The sequence below is a fragment of the Mustela erminea genome, chromosome 8 (genome assembly GCF_009829155.1).
Source record: "Mustela erminea isolate mMusErm1 chromosome 8, mMusErm1.Pri, whole genome shotgun sequence".
Classification (NCBI taxonomy): domain Eukaryota; kingdom Metazoa; phylum Chordata; class Mammalia; order Carnivora; family Mustelidae; genus Mustela; species Mustela erminea.
Genome location: NC_045621.1, coordinates 107,930,287 through 107,946,534, shown reverse-complemented (window position 1 = coordinate 107,946,534; position 16,248 = coordinate 107,930,287). Strand labels below are relative to the sequence as shown.

General features: G+C 39.9%; 1 protein-coding gene across 2 annotated transcripts in view; it reads right to left on the bottom strand.

Moving 5' to 3' along the window:
- Positions 1-3,458: 3,458 nt before the first annotated feature.
- CNTNAP5 (contactin associated protein family member 5) overlaps positions 3,459-16,248 on the bottom strand; it is an 825,683-nt gene continuing 812,893 nt past the window's right edge. The window contains exons 22-24 of one of the 2 annotated variants that reach the window (XM_032353926.1): positions 14,900-15,118; positions 13,376-13,447; positions 3,459-10,823 (exon numbers count right to left, since the gene is read on the bottom strand). In XM_032353926.1, coding sequence (XP_032209817.1) covers positions 10,627-10,823; positions 13,376-13,447; positions 14,900-15,118 — 488 coding nt within the window. In that variant the 3' untranslated portion in view covers positions 3,459-10,626. The remainder of the gene's footprint in view (positions 10,824-13,375; positions 13,448-14,899; positions 15,119-16,248) is intronic. The other variant, XM_032353927.1, reaches the window with a different exon arrangement.

Here is a 16,248-nt window from a genome sequence, read left to right as displayed (position 1 = left end):
GCTATTGACTGAGAACCCCTCAGTTTTCTACTTATAGGCAGGCTTTCTGTTTATCTTTCTAGCTGGAGATTTTCATCTAATTTCATTGAGCAGTAGAAGCCAGGGACAGAGCAGTTGTACCAGGTCAAAATACAAGATTTGAATTTGTTTTAGCTGTATTTGGGTATGGCTAGATGTGGTTTTAAGGCTGAAATTGGTTAAATATTCCCTATTCCAGTAACCACTCATATCAATCTAGGAAATGGGTGTTAACATTCCTATTTTCCAGATGGGAAGCTGAGGGTAAGATTCTTGCCTAAGACTACACAGATAACACAGTAGGCATTGAATCCAACTGTCTGTATAATCAAAGACTGTGCAGTTCTTTTAGCAAATTAATTTTCTCACACTAGATATATTTATCTGAAAAAAAAGGAGAAAAACAATACCTGTCAATAGTTTCATTATGACAAAAAAAAAAAAAAAAGTAATGTGTAGAAGTACCTGACATACACTAAGTCACAGCAATTGGTAATTATTTTGTTATTACATTACTATTGTATGAGGGTACTTGGCTCATGCCAGTTATCTTCATAAAGTCAGTATCTCTTAAATGAGAGCTTTGCACACAACAAAAGGCCATGGGAGACAATGTCAAGTCGTTACACTCTCCAAACCAAAGTGTCAGGGACTTGAGAGCTACCACCTGCCCTTTCACCAGGAGTGGCCTCCTGAGCTCTCCCTTGATGGCGTTTGTCCTCTGTTCAGTGAAAGATATGCTCTAAGACAGGCTTTAATTCTCTAAGGCCTATTTGAACAGTTGAAGCTCCTCAGAGGACAAGGCTGAAGTAGATTTGCCTTTTGGCTAGTCAGTGCTGTCATTAGTTAGCGATGGTGTTTCCTCCCCACGGACGGATATCACATTCCACACTGGGCTTTCAGCAGCCAGCACACTGGTGTCAGAGACTGTACAACCTGTCTCAGATGTGCAGACGCTGTGAGCTCATCTACCTGATCATATGTTGGCTCTTGGAAATTTTTTTTTTTTGAACCTCCATGAGCAATGTAATCAATTCACACACAGTTTAAAAATTGTATTAAAAATACCATGAAGTTGTGGCGCCTGGGTGGCTCAGTGGTTAAAGCCTCTGCCTTCGGCTCAGGTCATGATCCCAGGGTCCTGGGATCGAGCCTCGCATCAGGCTCCCTGCTCAGCGGGGAGCCGGCTTCCTCCTCTCTCTCTGCCTGCCTCTCTGCCTACTTGTGATCTGTCAAATAAATAAAAATCTTAAAAAAAAAATACCATGAAGTTATTCCTTCCCTGTTCCTCTGCCCCATATTTTATGTCTGCTTGGACTCAGAGACATTTTTTTTTCTCTTTTATATTACAGGTTTAAACCAAATACAGATATGGCAAGTGGGTACGATTAACACAGTTCTTCATTAAATTTGCATGTTACTCTCTGATTATATCATGGGACTAGAAAGCAGCTCATGAAAAAGAGGGTGGGAAAACTAATATATTTTTAGTACTTGAGTATTATTTTAAAATCTATTGAATGAGGCACTGAACCTCAGAGATGAGAAAGGACCTATTTATTTGCTGTCCTTCAGCTACTAATTAGTAGAGTTGGAATCTGAACTCTGACTTTCTGGCTAAAAGTCTGAAAGGACAAGTTCTCCAATATAAAAAGAAAATGAAAACATTTAAGATAATTGATGTGTTTCATTATTTACAATTATGTACCCACTTTTGTGGGGAAAGGGCATCTTAAAGGTTTATTTATAGCAGAGCCAGAGCTAGAACTCAAGACCTCTTCTAGTCCAATCTGCTTGCGAACTACTACTGAGTCTCCTTGCAGAATAAAGTATTAATGCCTTTTCTATGCCTGGCTCTATTAAATTCTGTGTGGTATGTGGCCATTTGTTTTCAAAATGTTAGGAAATGATAAAGAGACATATAATGACAGGTAGCATTTATGGAGGGTTCCACTGCCCTGTTCATATAGCTAAGTGGTTTGCATGTATTACTTCATTTGATACTCAGGGTTTCTAAATGTTTTGTTAATAATTTTCCAGTTTACATCTTCAAAACCCAAAGATTATAGAAGTTAATCTATTTCAAGTCACATAACTAGAGAATGGGATTTTATGGGATTTGAGCCCTGATGGTGTGCCTGGCTCTGATGTCTATGAATCTCTACCATATAATTATATTTGTACACCTCTACATGAACATACATATAAATAGGTCCCCATGTATCTGTCCAGACCAGGCCGCACGCCTGAACTACAGACATATACCTAGATACCTGCTTGACATCTCTATGTATTGTTTAGTCAGAATCTCAGACAACAAAATCCCAAATTGAATTCATGATTCATGCTTCCTACCTCCCAGCTGCCATTCTCCAAAACAAAGCTATTTGCTCCTGTCCATTTAGTTGTTTATGCTTAAAATTTAATTTTTCTTGATTCCTTTCTTCCCCTCACAATCTCCTTTGAGTATATCAGCAAGCCCTCTGGGTTCTGTCTGGATCAGTTACTATTATAGTGTCTTCTACAAGAGTCTTAATCCAAACCATTCATTGTCCTCTATCAGAATGATTGGGTCCTGGGATGCCCAGATGGCTCACTGGGTTAAAGCCTCTGCCTTCAGCTCAGTCATGATCCCAGAATCCTCAGATGGAGCCCCACATCGGGCTGTCTGCTCGGCAGGGAGCCTGCTTCCTCCTCTCTCTCTGCCTACTTGTGATCTCTGTCTGTCAAATAAATAAACAAAATCTTATAAAAAAAAAAAAAAAAAGAATGATGGGTCCTAACTGTTCTTTCCTCCTCCCCTCTTCTTCCCCTATAGCCTGTTCTTCATTGAGAAGTGAGATGTGTGTGTGTGTGTGTGTGTGTGTGTGTGTGTGTGTGTGTTTAAGGTAAATCTGACATTATCACTTTCCTGTCTAAAAAACTTTGCCAGGCTTTAATTTCTAGTTGTTGACCAACTACCCCATACACAGAACTGTTAATAAGGAACTTATGAAGTGAGTTCTATTTCATGAAAATGGATGTTTAACACATAGAGTCCAGTTGGGCTTAGGGCTCTGAGAAGAAAGGGAAAGTGAGACAAGATAAGAAATGTGGCTGCTGGAAATGGGAACTGAGGAAGGCCTCACAGAGGCCCAGGATTTTACATGGGGAGCTGAAGCCAGGATGCCTCCAGAGCCCTGTACAAGGCTTTTGACCAAGCCAACGAGATTACTCTTGTACACATGTGAGCCAGACATGCAGGCGAGTATAATGCTGCTGAGTGATGAGACAGCCCGTGACCGCACTTTCAGGCCTCTTGAAATCAATAAACCCAGGGAGTGGGAGTTTCATGTTTCTCCAGCAACACCACAGGCCCCGTTGTCTGGGAGTTAATGGTCTGAGGGATAAGAATGGCAGCTAAGGGATTAATTGTTTGGCTCCTCATTAACCCAAGAAAACACAGCAAGAGACATTTGGCTTCCACACAAAATCATACAAAATCCTCTCTTTATTAAATATACATTATTTACAGTTTAAGTCTTCCTTCTGTACAACAGTAACCATAGAAAACAAAGAAATCTAAGGCTAACTTTTATTTTTCCCCATACAGTGTATTAAGACATGTTACGTGGTCTACAAAACGGACTTGGAACGAGGCAACATCACTTGGGGTTCTCTTTTAAGAATAAAAATGAGAAGGTCCAAAGGAAAAGCTAGACTCTGGCAGATCTACAAAAGGAGGTGACCTGTTTTGTGCTTTTGCCATAACAAAACGTCTGACAGATAGATTTTGGGGGGAGAGGTTATTTTGCATTTTATTGTTTGTTTGTCAAAAAATAATCTCCCCACTCCTTCTAATTCCTCAAAAAAGAGGGCCACTGCATGCCAGAGAGAGATGGATCTCCCATCTGAAATGGGCATGGTAACGTTCTGATGTAGAGATCTGCAAACTGCAGTCCACAAGCCAAATATGACCTATTCCCTGTTTTTTGTAAATAAAATTTTATTAGAACATAGCCATGCCTCTTTGTGTATATTTGCCCCACTTCCTGCTGCCAAAGCAGAAGTGAGTATTTGCAACCAAGACTATTATTGGTTTGTAAAGCCTAAAGTATAAATCATCCAGCCTTTTACCAGAAAACATTTTCTGACTGCTTACCTATTAAATCCTAGAGGCAGACTCCTAGTTCCCCTTTAGCCTGCATTTGTATCCCCAGTGACAACCCTGGACACATTTTTCTTCTTCCTGTTGACTGAGGGAAGTGACAGCCTAAGACATTACAGGGTATCAGAAGGCCTGCCAACTACCAGCTTCAGAAGGAGAAAAGTCTTGGTGTTGGACCTCCCTAAATGGGAAGTCCTTCTTACACTATAACTATGCTGCTTTAAAGCAAGGTTTGTTTTTTTTTTTGTTTGTTTGTTTGTTTTTTTTTGCATGGATATTTAAGGCAGGGCAAGGTTACATAAGTTGACACTGCCATTCAAATAGAAGAGATTATGTTAATATTTCATGTAAAGCCTTTAAGATGGGGTTGACTATAATGGAAAAATATGACTAGGCAGATGCCTGATAATATTATCCCTCAAAGTTTCACTGAAAGTTTCTACTTATGGGCCTTCCAATGAGTCTGCAGGGCAATGCAATGTTCCTCTTGCATGCCTAGAACCTTGTTCATATCTTCGGAGGCTGCTGCTGGCATCTGAAGCATGAAATAACATGATGCAAATGCAAAGAAGACAAGGATTTAATTATGGAACAATTAGATTCACCTTTGGTCATGGTCTAGTACTACTCTTCCAATTTTATCCTGGTATTTTGTAAAATTTTCTGTGTCACTGGGAATGATTGAGAAAGCCAATGTTCCCAAGTGGTGTTAGATGGTGGGTTCCTGGTAGTATTCATTGTTAGGGATGGAGAATATCACATGTTTTTATAACGTGTCATCCTATGGCAGGACCAACGAAGGGGAAAGAAGGACCCTTAGACTGATTTCAGGACCTCTACCCTTATACATATGTGAGTTTTGATTCGGGACTGTGGATCTAAAGAGTTTTTTGACAGTTTATTTCCCTTAAAATTGTGTCTGGGTGTTCAACCTGAGCAGGGTGTATCATTGTGATGACAGCACTAAAGCATCCTGGGAAAATCTTGATGAAATAAAAATATTGAAAAAGAAAAAGATGTGGTTGGTGTAGGGCTGGGAAGGGTAAAAAAAAAAAATGTTATGCGAAGGTGGGTAATGAATTCTTCATGCATACCCCATGATATTGCCTCTTTCCCTAATGTGTAAGACAATTATCTAAATGTACTGAAGGGACTCCTGAATTAGGAGCCACGAAAGTGGGAAGAGCTGCTTCCACTGATCTATAGTGGGAGCAATAACCCTCCACACCTGAGACGGCCACCAACTATTGCCACAGATTCCCTCCTCCACCTCAACATGTTCTCAGCAGGTGTGGTCAAAACACCAACACCAACTTTTGCCTTTATCCTTGCTCATGTCTGCTCAGCCACTTTGTAGTCTATAAACATTACAAAAGACAGACAACTAGCTTACAAAGTACAATATTTCACTAAAAAAATGTGCTTTTCTGTTCTTCCTCAGAGTACCTTAGTGCAAAATAAGAGAAAAATCACTCAAACATAGGAAGAGTTCAATATTAAAACCTCATATGAAGGTTTCAAACAATTGCCAACTCAAAAGGAAATCTATCCCTACTGAACAGATGTGTATATGTGACATCCTGGAGAAACCTGGACTAACAGCCCTATTTTACAAAGTCTTTATGTATGTGTCTGTTTATACTGTTTTTCCCTTTAAGAGGTTCAACTACTCAGGATTTGTGGGAGCAGAGATGAAAATTGGAGACATCCAAATCTATATACTATATGCTCACCAAGTAAGGGGGTTGATGAGGGGAAGAGAGGACAGGTTGAGAAAGAAACAAGAACAGTATGTGGAAGAAATTCGATTACACTAAGTGTTTTTTTTTTTTTTCTTTTTCAAGAAAACATTGTCAAACTGCATGAGAGACATGAAATAGCACTCAGTTATCCTCCATGTATTCTAAAAGTTTGGGGTTTGCTTACACCTTATTCCATTAACCACTTTCACATCTGCAAAAACAAGGAAATCTCTTTATTTACTTGATCCACTTGTGACATGTAGGACAATTGAAGCCTAAGTATGTCAAAGCCTTTAGGCTAAAGAAAAATGAGTAGCAGAGCTACACACTGTCTCAGATTCCCCTTAGCAGGCTGATGTTACAATGTGGATTTGATAGATTGCAGCTATGGGGGAATTCAAAGGAACCCAGGGCATTGGTGGACAAACTGTCAAGGCTTTTTAAAGAAAGATTTCAATAGCCTGGTTTCTATTTCCCTGAATATCCTGGAGAAGACAGTCTGTTTTTAGCTTCCCAGTGTGGCTTCTCCAAGTGAATGAGCTTCCTGCAGAGAAGAGACAGGTGTGACTTTCTGGATTGGAAAAATTCACTCAGGGCACAGAGGTGAGACCTCACTTAGATGGACAACAACTTTTAGTCAGTTATTTACTTGAAGATACTTCATCTAGTTCTCTGAGATCATTTTAAGTAGAGTCAAATTGTTCTTGGGGACAAAGAAGGGTTTTAGGAGGGGTGGAAGGACAGCAGACACCTTAAAGGACATTCAGAAGAGCAAATGAGACACAAGAGGTCATAAACACATGGCTTGAAAAGAACAGAAAAAAGAGGAGGAGGGGAGTGAAAGTGGAGATGGCTGTCCCCATCCCACAGAGAGTCCCCAGGCCATCAACTGTCAGTCTGACTGATGGGAAGGAGGATTTTCAGAACACCCCAACCTGAAATGAAGCAAGAATGGAGAGAATTGCGCTTCCTCCAAGGTACTTTACAGACCAGGACCATCATTTCCTGCTGTTCCTAAAGAGTTAATCAGTCTCCCTCTACAGAAAAGTATCTGGATAGATAGGTATTTGCTTTGAAGAAGAGAAACAAGGCAGTTTATGGAAGGTAGAATATACAAGAAAAAATTATGAATATCTTCCCAAAATTTATCCATTCATGTGTCTAGCCAAGTCTTTGCAAAAACGATTGCTCAGGACCTTCACTCTACATTCTATAGAACAATATGTACCTCCCCTGATAGACTTTGAGCCCCTCCAAGGGCAAGAACAAGGTATAATTTATATGTGTACAGTCCATGTCTAGTGCAATCCTTGGCGTACTGGGCATTCAATAAATAAGTCATAATGAATTAAGAAAGGGAAGAATCTATTTCTTTTGTTCCTATCTTGCTCCTGCTACCTTGTGGTGGGCCTAGGGCTAACAGAGGATAGAAGTCAGTTTAGTACCACCTCTGTCATTACTAATGAGAACAGAAACTTTTATAGAATCAGGCTCAGGACCCTTAAAATAAATCTCTCATATGAAGTTTAGAATGAATAGAATAGGCTAAACTATCCATAAATATGTATCTAGAGAAGTGAGAAATGTCTAATGCTCTAGATGAATTCTCATAGAGACCACAGCAGTCTAACCTATATGCACAATGAGTGATGCGGTGGGTGTTGAATATAATTTAGGGTAAGCAAATGTACTGCTGCTTACATAAATAGGCTTGTTTGGTGGGAATTACATCAATAAAATATCCCCCTTAGAGTGTGAAATTGCATAGGTGCTTTTGGTTTTTCTGTAAAGGGTCCATACTCCGTAAAATCTTTTTGCAATCAGCAGTTGCCAAGGACTGAGGCTTATAGTGGAGGGTTGTGGTGGTCCAGCTGGTGGAGCATATCAGGAATCTTGATTAGCCAAGAAGAAAACAGTGGTTAAGGAGGGGCCAGAATGCTTTCAATGACTATTTGTTTTAAATTATAATCACTCAAAGATCCAAACACTCACACACTTGAACAATTGCATAAGACGACATGGATTTAGTACCACTGAGGAAAGACAGGCAGAGATAGCACTTATTTCTGAGTGAAAATTGTGTTTTGCTTTGGAGGGAGCAGCTTGCTTATTTCCACATACATCTAGTGAAAGTTAGTGTTCTCTGGGGTTATGAAACAATCCAACCCTGTAAAAGTAATTCTGGTTTAGCCCTGAGACTCTACTTGTAAGAGTAGATTGCACGGTCTTGGCATTGGTTTCTAGGTCTGCGGTACGTCGTCATGTGTATGTATACATCGTCTACGTGCGCAGGAAAGTGTGCTGGTGGATTCTGTGGTGCAGATGTGGCAAGGATAGAGCTTCACAGATTCTTTACCCTACAGAGCTCCCTATGAGCATATGCAGGTAGATGAGGAAAGCAAATACTCTGGGTTCTCCATTGCTTATATCGGCACTATGTCAGCAAGATAGAGTCCTTGCTTTTCAGAGACTTGAATAATGAGGGTTTCCAGTTTTATTACTCACACCTTCCTTTGCCTTTCCACTTCACTATTGGAGATGCTTCAGGCTAAACCCACTGCACTGCATGGTAACTTTTATTTCAGGGGACAAAGGACTATGTACCCAAGCAAAAAGCTGATTTATACAGTCTTTTTATGGAAATAGAAAGTTCAAAAGTGAAAACTGGAAATAGGGGTGGACAGGGCAGGAGCAAACAATATTTAAAGATCGTTCCTCTTATTAATGGATCATGGATCTAATTCAGAAAAGCTAGAGGGGGGAAAAAAAAAGATGTCCATGTTGGAATCACTTTAAATAAATTGACTAGAAAAATCATATAATGGAGTGATTAAGAATCCACAGAAAGTTTTAAAAAGAGAATATATATTTAGAACATCTTAAAATTGAGAAATAGGATTACAAAACGAATCCTTACCCATGTGCTCAGACACTGAAAGAAAACCCTGAAATGGATTTGAAATGAGATGGAGCTAATGAGTTCCTTATTGGGAGCCTGACCACGCAGGGGAGTGTTAAATAATCAGAGGCAATAGACACTCTAAGAGCAAGATGGAATTTCTGCTTACTGTCAAGGCTGGCAAACTGCGATGTGGTCATTGTTTCCCAAACCGAATCTGTCTTGTAAAGAGAATCGGCAAGTACTTTCCACATCTGTGGATCATTATCCTGGCATCCCCAGCATTCTGGAAGATTGATATTGTCTTCCCCTTCTCTTTTTCTCCAGGGTGGCCCCGAGGCAAAGAGTTAGACCAATTGCCATAGCAAAAATCATCAGGATTCTTACCCCTACCTCGTGGAGGAGTTTGAGATGCCTTTTTTAAGGAATAACTGTGTTTTTTCAAAGCTTTGTTATCAAGAGGGGCAAAGACCCTGAAACTTACCATCATCTCATCTGGGAGTCTATGCCTATAAAAAGATGTGTGCGGGGGCCATTATATCCACAGGGTGTAGATGACTTGAAAACGTGATGTACGGTAGAAGCTACGGATTCCTCAAACTAAGCAGTGAGGGTTCTCTAGGCAAACCATAATGGCCCATCAATCAGTATATCCAGAGCCTCCCAGAGAACAGCTCCGTGGACAGAGGTGGGGTCATTGCGTTTGCCCTAAAACATGAAATCTGCATTCACTTTATTCACCAGATCTTTGGTGAGTGGATAGAAGGGAAGAATCCTGCTTGATATTTCTCTTCTTTCATGCAGTTTTTTTTTAATTATTATTTTGTTTTTGTTTTGTTTTTAAAGCTCAGTTAAGATGGTTTAAGCTCTTTAATGAAACTGGGTACTATTTTAGACTTTTATTAGAATTTCTTTATGCTGAAATAGATATATATCTATAGATATAGATATAGATATAGATCTCAGTATAATAAATCCAAGAAAAACCTATCTAACATTTCTTACAAAATTGGAAGAGGCATTTTTGAAGTTATAGAACATCTACTTCCTAGCAGCTTTCTTTTTTACCTTCTAGTTTCAAGCTACTATTCCCCATGCTTCCCCCAGGTTTATGCTATTGTTGCTGTTCTAAAGTGTCAGCCCCAGGAGAGGGTGGTAAGAAAGGAGCAAAGGAATAGCTCACTACTATCAGGAATCCTATATTTGAAATATTCAGGGGACAAGAGTCAAAGTGAAAAAAGGTAGTGAGTTAGGGCTATGGGCGTCCTATGGTAAGGAAAATCAACACAAAACAAACCTCTCTTATTCCTTTAGAAGTGTCACTGAAGTGAACCAGGCCTTTAGCATCTTTTTTCTTTACCCTGAGTTCCCTGGTAGGAATGAACTTGAGGTGGGGGAGGATGTCAAGGATGAGGGTCACACGCCTACGTCACAGAGCTCAGGTTCAAAGTAAGCCCGAGGTTTAATGCGAGACAGAACGGCTGTGGAACTAAAGAGTGCATCCTACTTAGAAACTGGAAATACATAACTAAATATGCACATGTGCACACATGTGTCTCTTCTTTGTCTAGAGGAGTAAAGTCAGTCTCTTAAGTGATCATTATCACCACAATGAGTTTGTCAGAAAGGAAGGCAGTGGCCATAGCTGCCTGGTCTTCTGGGCTGGATCAAGGGGATGGATGCTGTGGTTGATCCTGGTATGTGCCAAAAATAATTGGCACACAGACAGGAAAAGGAGAATGACCAAAATTAAAAGATAGGAGAAAGGAGAAAAATTTAACAACAACCCAAAAGAGAATGTTAGGTGACCCTGCAGGTTTTCAGATGAAATATTCCCGCTTACACTCGCTCACTGTGTTTTGCAAGTCAATGTCATTTCTAAAGGAACTGTCCAAATTTTCTGGGTATTCCTTCTCCTTCATCTGGTTAGTACGGTGTGACTGCTTATGCTGATAAAGGAACCGGGTCATGATGCCGATGATAGAGAAGATGATGAATATCACCACCGCTATTACTCCTGTCGATAAAGAGGAAAGAAAGAGAGAAGGAAATCATCAGTTCATGCACTCAAAAGAGGTGATTCAGTCTAAACAGGGAACCCACTTAGGAGAAAGAAACAAAAGAAACCAAACAACAAACTCTACTGCATGCCCAGAACTGAAGTCCAGCTGAAATGTGTTCAGTCTTCAGATACAAAAAACATCTCCTCTTTCAGACTGGCCAGGAAGAAAACCAGTGTAAATCAGAGAATGACATCATATAAACATGGACTCAGACTGGCAAAGGACTTCTTAATTATTTCTTCAAGTCTTGATTTAAAGAATGCAACAAAATCATTTAAATAGCACATTTGTCATATTTAATCATTTCCCGCTTCTTGCAACCAAGAAGTTTCAGAACTACTTTAGCACCCTGGAAAACCATGGTGAAGTGTCCCAGACTTCAAAGTGTGTTCTCCTGATGTAAATTCACTTAAGGTATATGTTTGCTTTGCTGAACATGTTTTGTTAATAATGACAAACTTCCCAAACATGTAGGATGTTCCTACACTGCTGTGCACTCTGCTAGGCATGGGACAGCTCAGAGACAGTATGCCTCTGTCGTTCAGAGATTGAGAGTCAACTGAAATGACAGTCTTCTTCCAGTTAGGTCAGATTTCTGCCTGCTTTGACTGCATGTGATTTTACTGCATTTACTCGGCAAGTTGCCCTCGCTGACTCAAAGGTCTTGTCTGTACCTTTGCCAAGAAGCCTCTCGGGATGCGAAGAGCAAGGTCAGCAAAAAAAGGGTGAAAATATAGGAACTGGTGACTTTTAAAGAGAGAATGGTTCTATAAATGAACATAGGATTTTCAACATTAAAATATGAGAAGTATTTATGATATTCAAATATAAGTTTATTCCCAAGAAAGCACATATTTTAATGTTTTTGTTTTTCTTTCTAAGTAGAACGTATAATGACACAATACATTTCTTTTAGAAAGATAGTTTTGGACATCCTGTATCCTGATTTACATAAGCATGGGCATTTAAGAGTTAACTACATTGACTGCACATTTTCTCCTGATTTGTTTTAGCGCCAGGGCCATGATTAAGACTGCATACTTTTTTTTTTTTAATATTCAGAAACCACTATGCAGCATTTTCCCTGACTATTTTAGAATAAGGCAGAGTAAAACCACCTAAGTTAACAAATGTGAATACACTGGGTGTTAGTGAGTTACTTCCCTGACTGGGGTGCAGCTTTATGGGATAAAATACGGAATCAGTTTCCACTCCTTCAGTACACAGACTGTTCAGAGTTAGAGGAGTTTTCCCAAGGGATTGAGATGCCTTTCCTGTTCTTAGAGGCTCACAGAAGCATGTAACTGAGTGGGAAAATGTCAGCAGTCACAAGTCTTTTCTTCCCCTGTCAAATGGGAAATTTTAGGAAAAGAAACAGGCACTACATTCTTTCCTGTGTTTCTTGCTTCCAAACAAAAATCAGGTTGGACCCTCTTCCCTGAAGCAGAAACTCAGGTCAGACATTTTAAGAACTTCCTTAACATGGTTTTTGTTTCTCACAACTACATTATAATGGTGCATTTCTGTGCTCCCACAAGCATTTGCACTTCCTCCCTCAAAATATCATTTTCTAGTTCCATTGTTGCTGTGAGTTCATTGTGGACAACCTCTATGGCTTTCGCCCATGTATTCCTATGCTCAGCGCCGGGCCTGACCCTTAGCTCAGATTCATTAAATAGAAGTTAAATGAATGGATACTGCTGACTTTTAAAAGAACTCCATCTGGTGTGGATCCGCTCATTTAGCCTGCCAGAGGCAGCAATGGAGGTACCTGCTAGGGCTATGGTTCTTGGATTGCAATGAATTCAGTCTCTCACGGGCATCTTTTATTAAACAAGGTTTGGGAATCATTCTGTGTTGCAAGTCCCAGAAGGGGTGGGTGAAGCAAAAAGTAAGTTAGTGAAGGTAGCAGCCAGGCTATGGCAGGATAAAAAGGGGTGAGACCGACAGGCAGTGAGAAAATGGAAAGACAGGGGAGGAAGGAGGGAGAGCTGAGCTCACAGCAGAGCAGATCTGTATCCATAACCATATGTGCTGCTGGATTGGAAACTCCGTTCCTGTGGGCTTCACCCTGCTCATTAGATCCAACCCAAATCACTTGGTGGAGAAAACCAATAGAACTGGGGCTTCACCAATCTGTCTGACCCAACATGGCTTCCTCCCACATGTTTTATTGGTGTGCTTTGTTTGTGCTTTAGGAAAACTGACAACTGGATGAAATGAATGGAGGGCACACTGCTTGTCACTAAGTAAATGTTCCAGCTGTTGACTCAGTAGTCAACTGCCTGATGCATCAGGATAGGATGAATCCATGGTGATGGGGATGAAAGGGGAAAGGGTGCCTTTGATCACGTCCATGACTATTCATGAAAAAGCTCATGGTCTGGAAGATCATGCAGGGTTCTGGATACTAGATGGCTATAATTAAGAAAGGAATCAAATAAATTCCTCGCAAGTACAGAATCGTTTATGACCCCTCTGCTTTCAGCAATAAGGAATGATTTACCTCCAATGACGGCTGAGTCACTTCGAACAGCATTAGTGAGTGGTTCTCGCTCATCTATCTTCCCAAAGGGATCTGCAAGGAATAAAAGACATGGCATTTCACTCCTCATTCTGGATACAGGGAGGAGGTGTACAATACGGATTTGAGATGACACATCTCTGGATTAGACCAAGTGCTCTCAAAGAGTTGTGAGCTTACATTTTTTTAGGAACCCAAACAAACATACACACAAAAAAGCTTCTGAGGTACACAACTTCCACCCCATAGTTCCGTAACTATTAGCTTCTATATCAGCTATAAGATAATGGGCTGAAACAGATGATGGTAGAACCCACCCATATCTGCTTTTGCCTACAGTTTACTTCTTGGCCTAACCTAGAGGTCCCTCTCTGCCTTGTTGGACCCTCCCTCCTCATGACAATGGCCTCTTACCTCAAGCATACATGTGATTTCTGCTTCAGAGGTTTCTTTAGCTGCACAAGGATCTGGAGTCCATTGACAGGGAAAGACAAAAGTGCTGGAGGATTAACACCCCCAAGAAACCCTCACTGACAGAGAGAGGCATTTCACTACACATACATTAACATGTATGGTAGAAGAAGAAAGAACATCAATTTGAAGGCATGGAGACCTGGCTTTGAATCTTGATCTGCCACTTGTTGGCCTGGTGACAGTAAGTTAGATGCATTTTTAAATAACAAATCTGCAAATGTATTAAAAGGGGGTAATGATACTCATATGCATATAGCACACATGGAATTTTCAAGACCTATAGCATCTGCCATCAGTATCCCTGTATCTTCAAGGAAACACCTACAATGTGACTATTTTTTTTTCCTGCTTCACAGATAAAGAAATTAGATTGAAGCTATTTAGTAACTTGTCTGGAGTTATAGAATTTATCCATCAGAATTCAAATCAAGGCTAGTCAACTGTCCCATTCTTTTTCCTTCTATTATACCTCACTACTGCCAGGAAAATACCAAGCCTGGTGATGCGTAGGCAGCAGCAAAACTCAGTCCTCTTTCTTTGTTCATGATTAATAACTTCTTTGACAGTTGATTACCACAGTTGATTAAGACAAATCCTAGGGATATTTCAAGACACTATGATGATGGTGACTAAGGAAAGACAGAAAAGGTGTTTTAGGGATGATAATAGTGTGGGACTTTCCTATTATTACAGAAGGCTGATTTTAATTACATGAATTAAATTAGTTCAACAACCAGCCTTCTTCTTTCTGACCCTAAAATTAAATATATATATATATATATATATATATGTGTGTGTGTGTATTAAGTTCTAACTACTAACTATTGAGTTCTAACTACTCATCTATTAAAAGTAGGATTATATTCAATACATATAAAAATCAACCATGAGAAACCAGTCATAATTCTTAACTACCTGTAATCATATAAAGTAAGGACTTGTGTAATACTAGCCTTCAACCTACAACTTCTTGAAGATATCGAAAGTAGTGCTACCAGAAGAAGGCAGTTCCCTGGGTATTCTCCTGTGTACCTGATGAAGAGTGAACTGTGGTCACTGCGTTCACATCCGCATCCATCATGGAGCCACAGCTGGATTCCGTCAGGGTCCCATGGACAGTCACAGGTGCAATGGTGGTGTGACGCAGGGCTGCCTTCAGGGGTGCTACCTGGTTATACTGGACTGAAGACAGGCATCCAACAAAACCCAGGGTGTTGGCTTTGGCAACTACAGAATCCAGTCCAACATGCTCTGCAACATGAAAGACACGCCTGTGTTTTGTGTTTGTTTGTTTGTTTTTTCAAATTATGCTCTATATCCTTTTTAAATAATGTTTAAAATTACAGAACTTACCTTAGAATTCTTTAAGTCTCTCCTCGTCTTCTCTCCCCAAACCTTACCCTACACTATAAGCATCAATTTATCAACCACATATCATGGAAAACTGTTAGGGCCATCTCTGCTTTCAATTAATATTTAAAACTTCCAAATTCTCATTCATATATTTTATGAACTATAACAAAGACTTAATAAATCTGTTCTACACTCTGGATGTTTTATAAAATTCTTTCATTATCCCTGTCACCATTTATCTACAGATGCTTGGGATTAGTTCAAGCACACTACAGTGCTCATTACATTGCACTCAAAAATGTCGCAAGTAAAAGGCGAAAGATTTATGCGATCTGAAGAGAAACCAGACTTTTTGTCTTTGTCTTTGTCTTTTGTCTTTGTGACATGCAACAGATCTGGCTTTGAAGATCTGGGGAGAGAGCAACAAGCCAAGGAATGTAGACATGTTGCATGTCTTTCCTCCACAGTCACTCCTGCTTCTAATTCTCTCCTGTTGTTTTCTTTTTTCACCTTAAAGACTCTGGTGAATACAGCGGGCTCACTCAGAAGTTTCAGGTTATTCTCCCTATTTTAAAGCTAGCCGATTAGCAACGTTAATTTCATTGGCAAGCTTACTCCTCTTTGCCACTTAACATATTCGCAGGTTCTGAGGATAGGACTTGGGTATCTCCGGGGATCGTTATTCTTCCTACCATTACATGTCTGAGATACCATGAGAATTTTCCAGGTAATGATAATGAAAATTTAACAGAGATGTAAAGTGACACTTCTTCAAAAGTAAAAGAACATTGGAGCGGGGGTGGGGGGGTGGAAACTACTGATTTCCAAATATTCCAATAAATATCCTATAGTAGTGGTACATATTTGTTACTCATTAAAGGATCACGCATATGTTCATGTTTATTTCTCAATATGGACTCCAAAAGACTTTCTCATAAGACACTTTTTGAATACTGTTATGTAAGTTTCCAAAGAGCCAAAGAGCCTTCTTTAATGAAGACAGCGTACTTTTGCTAAATGGCACTACA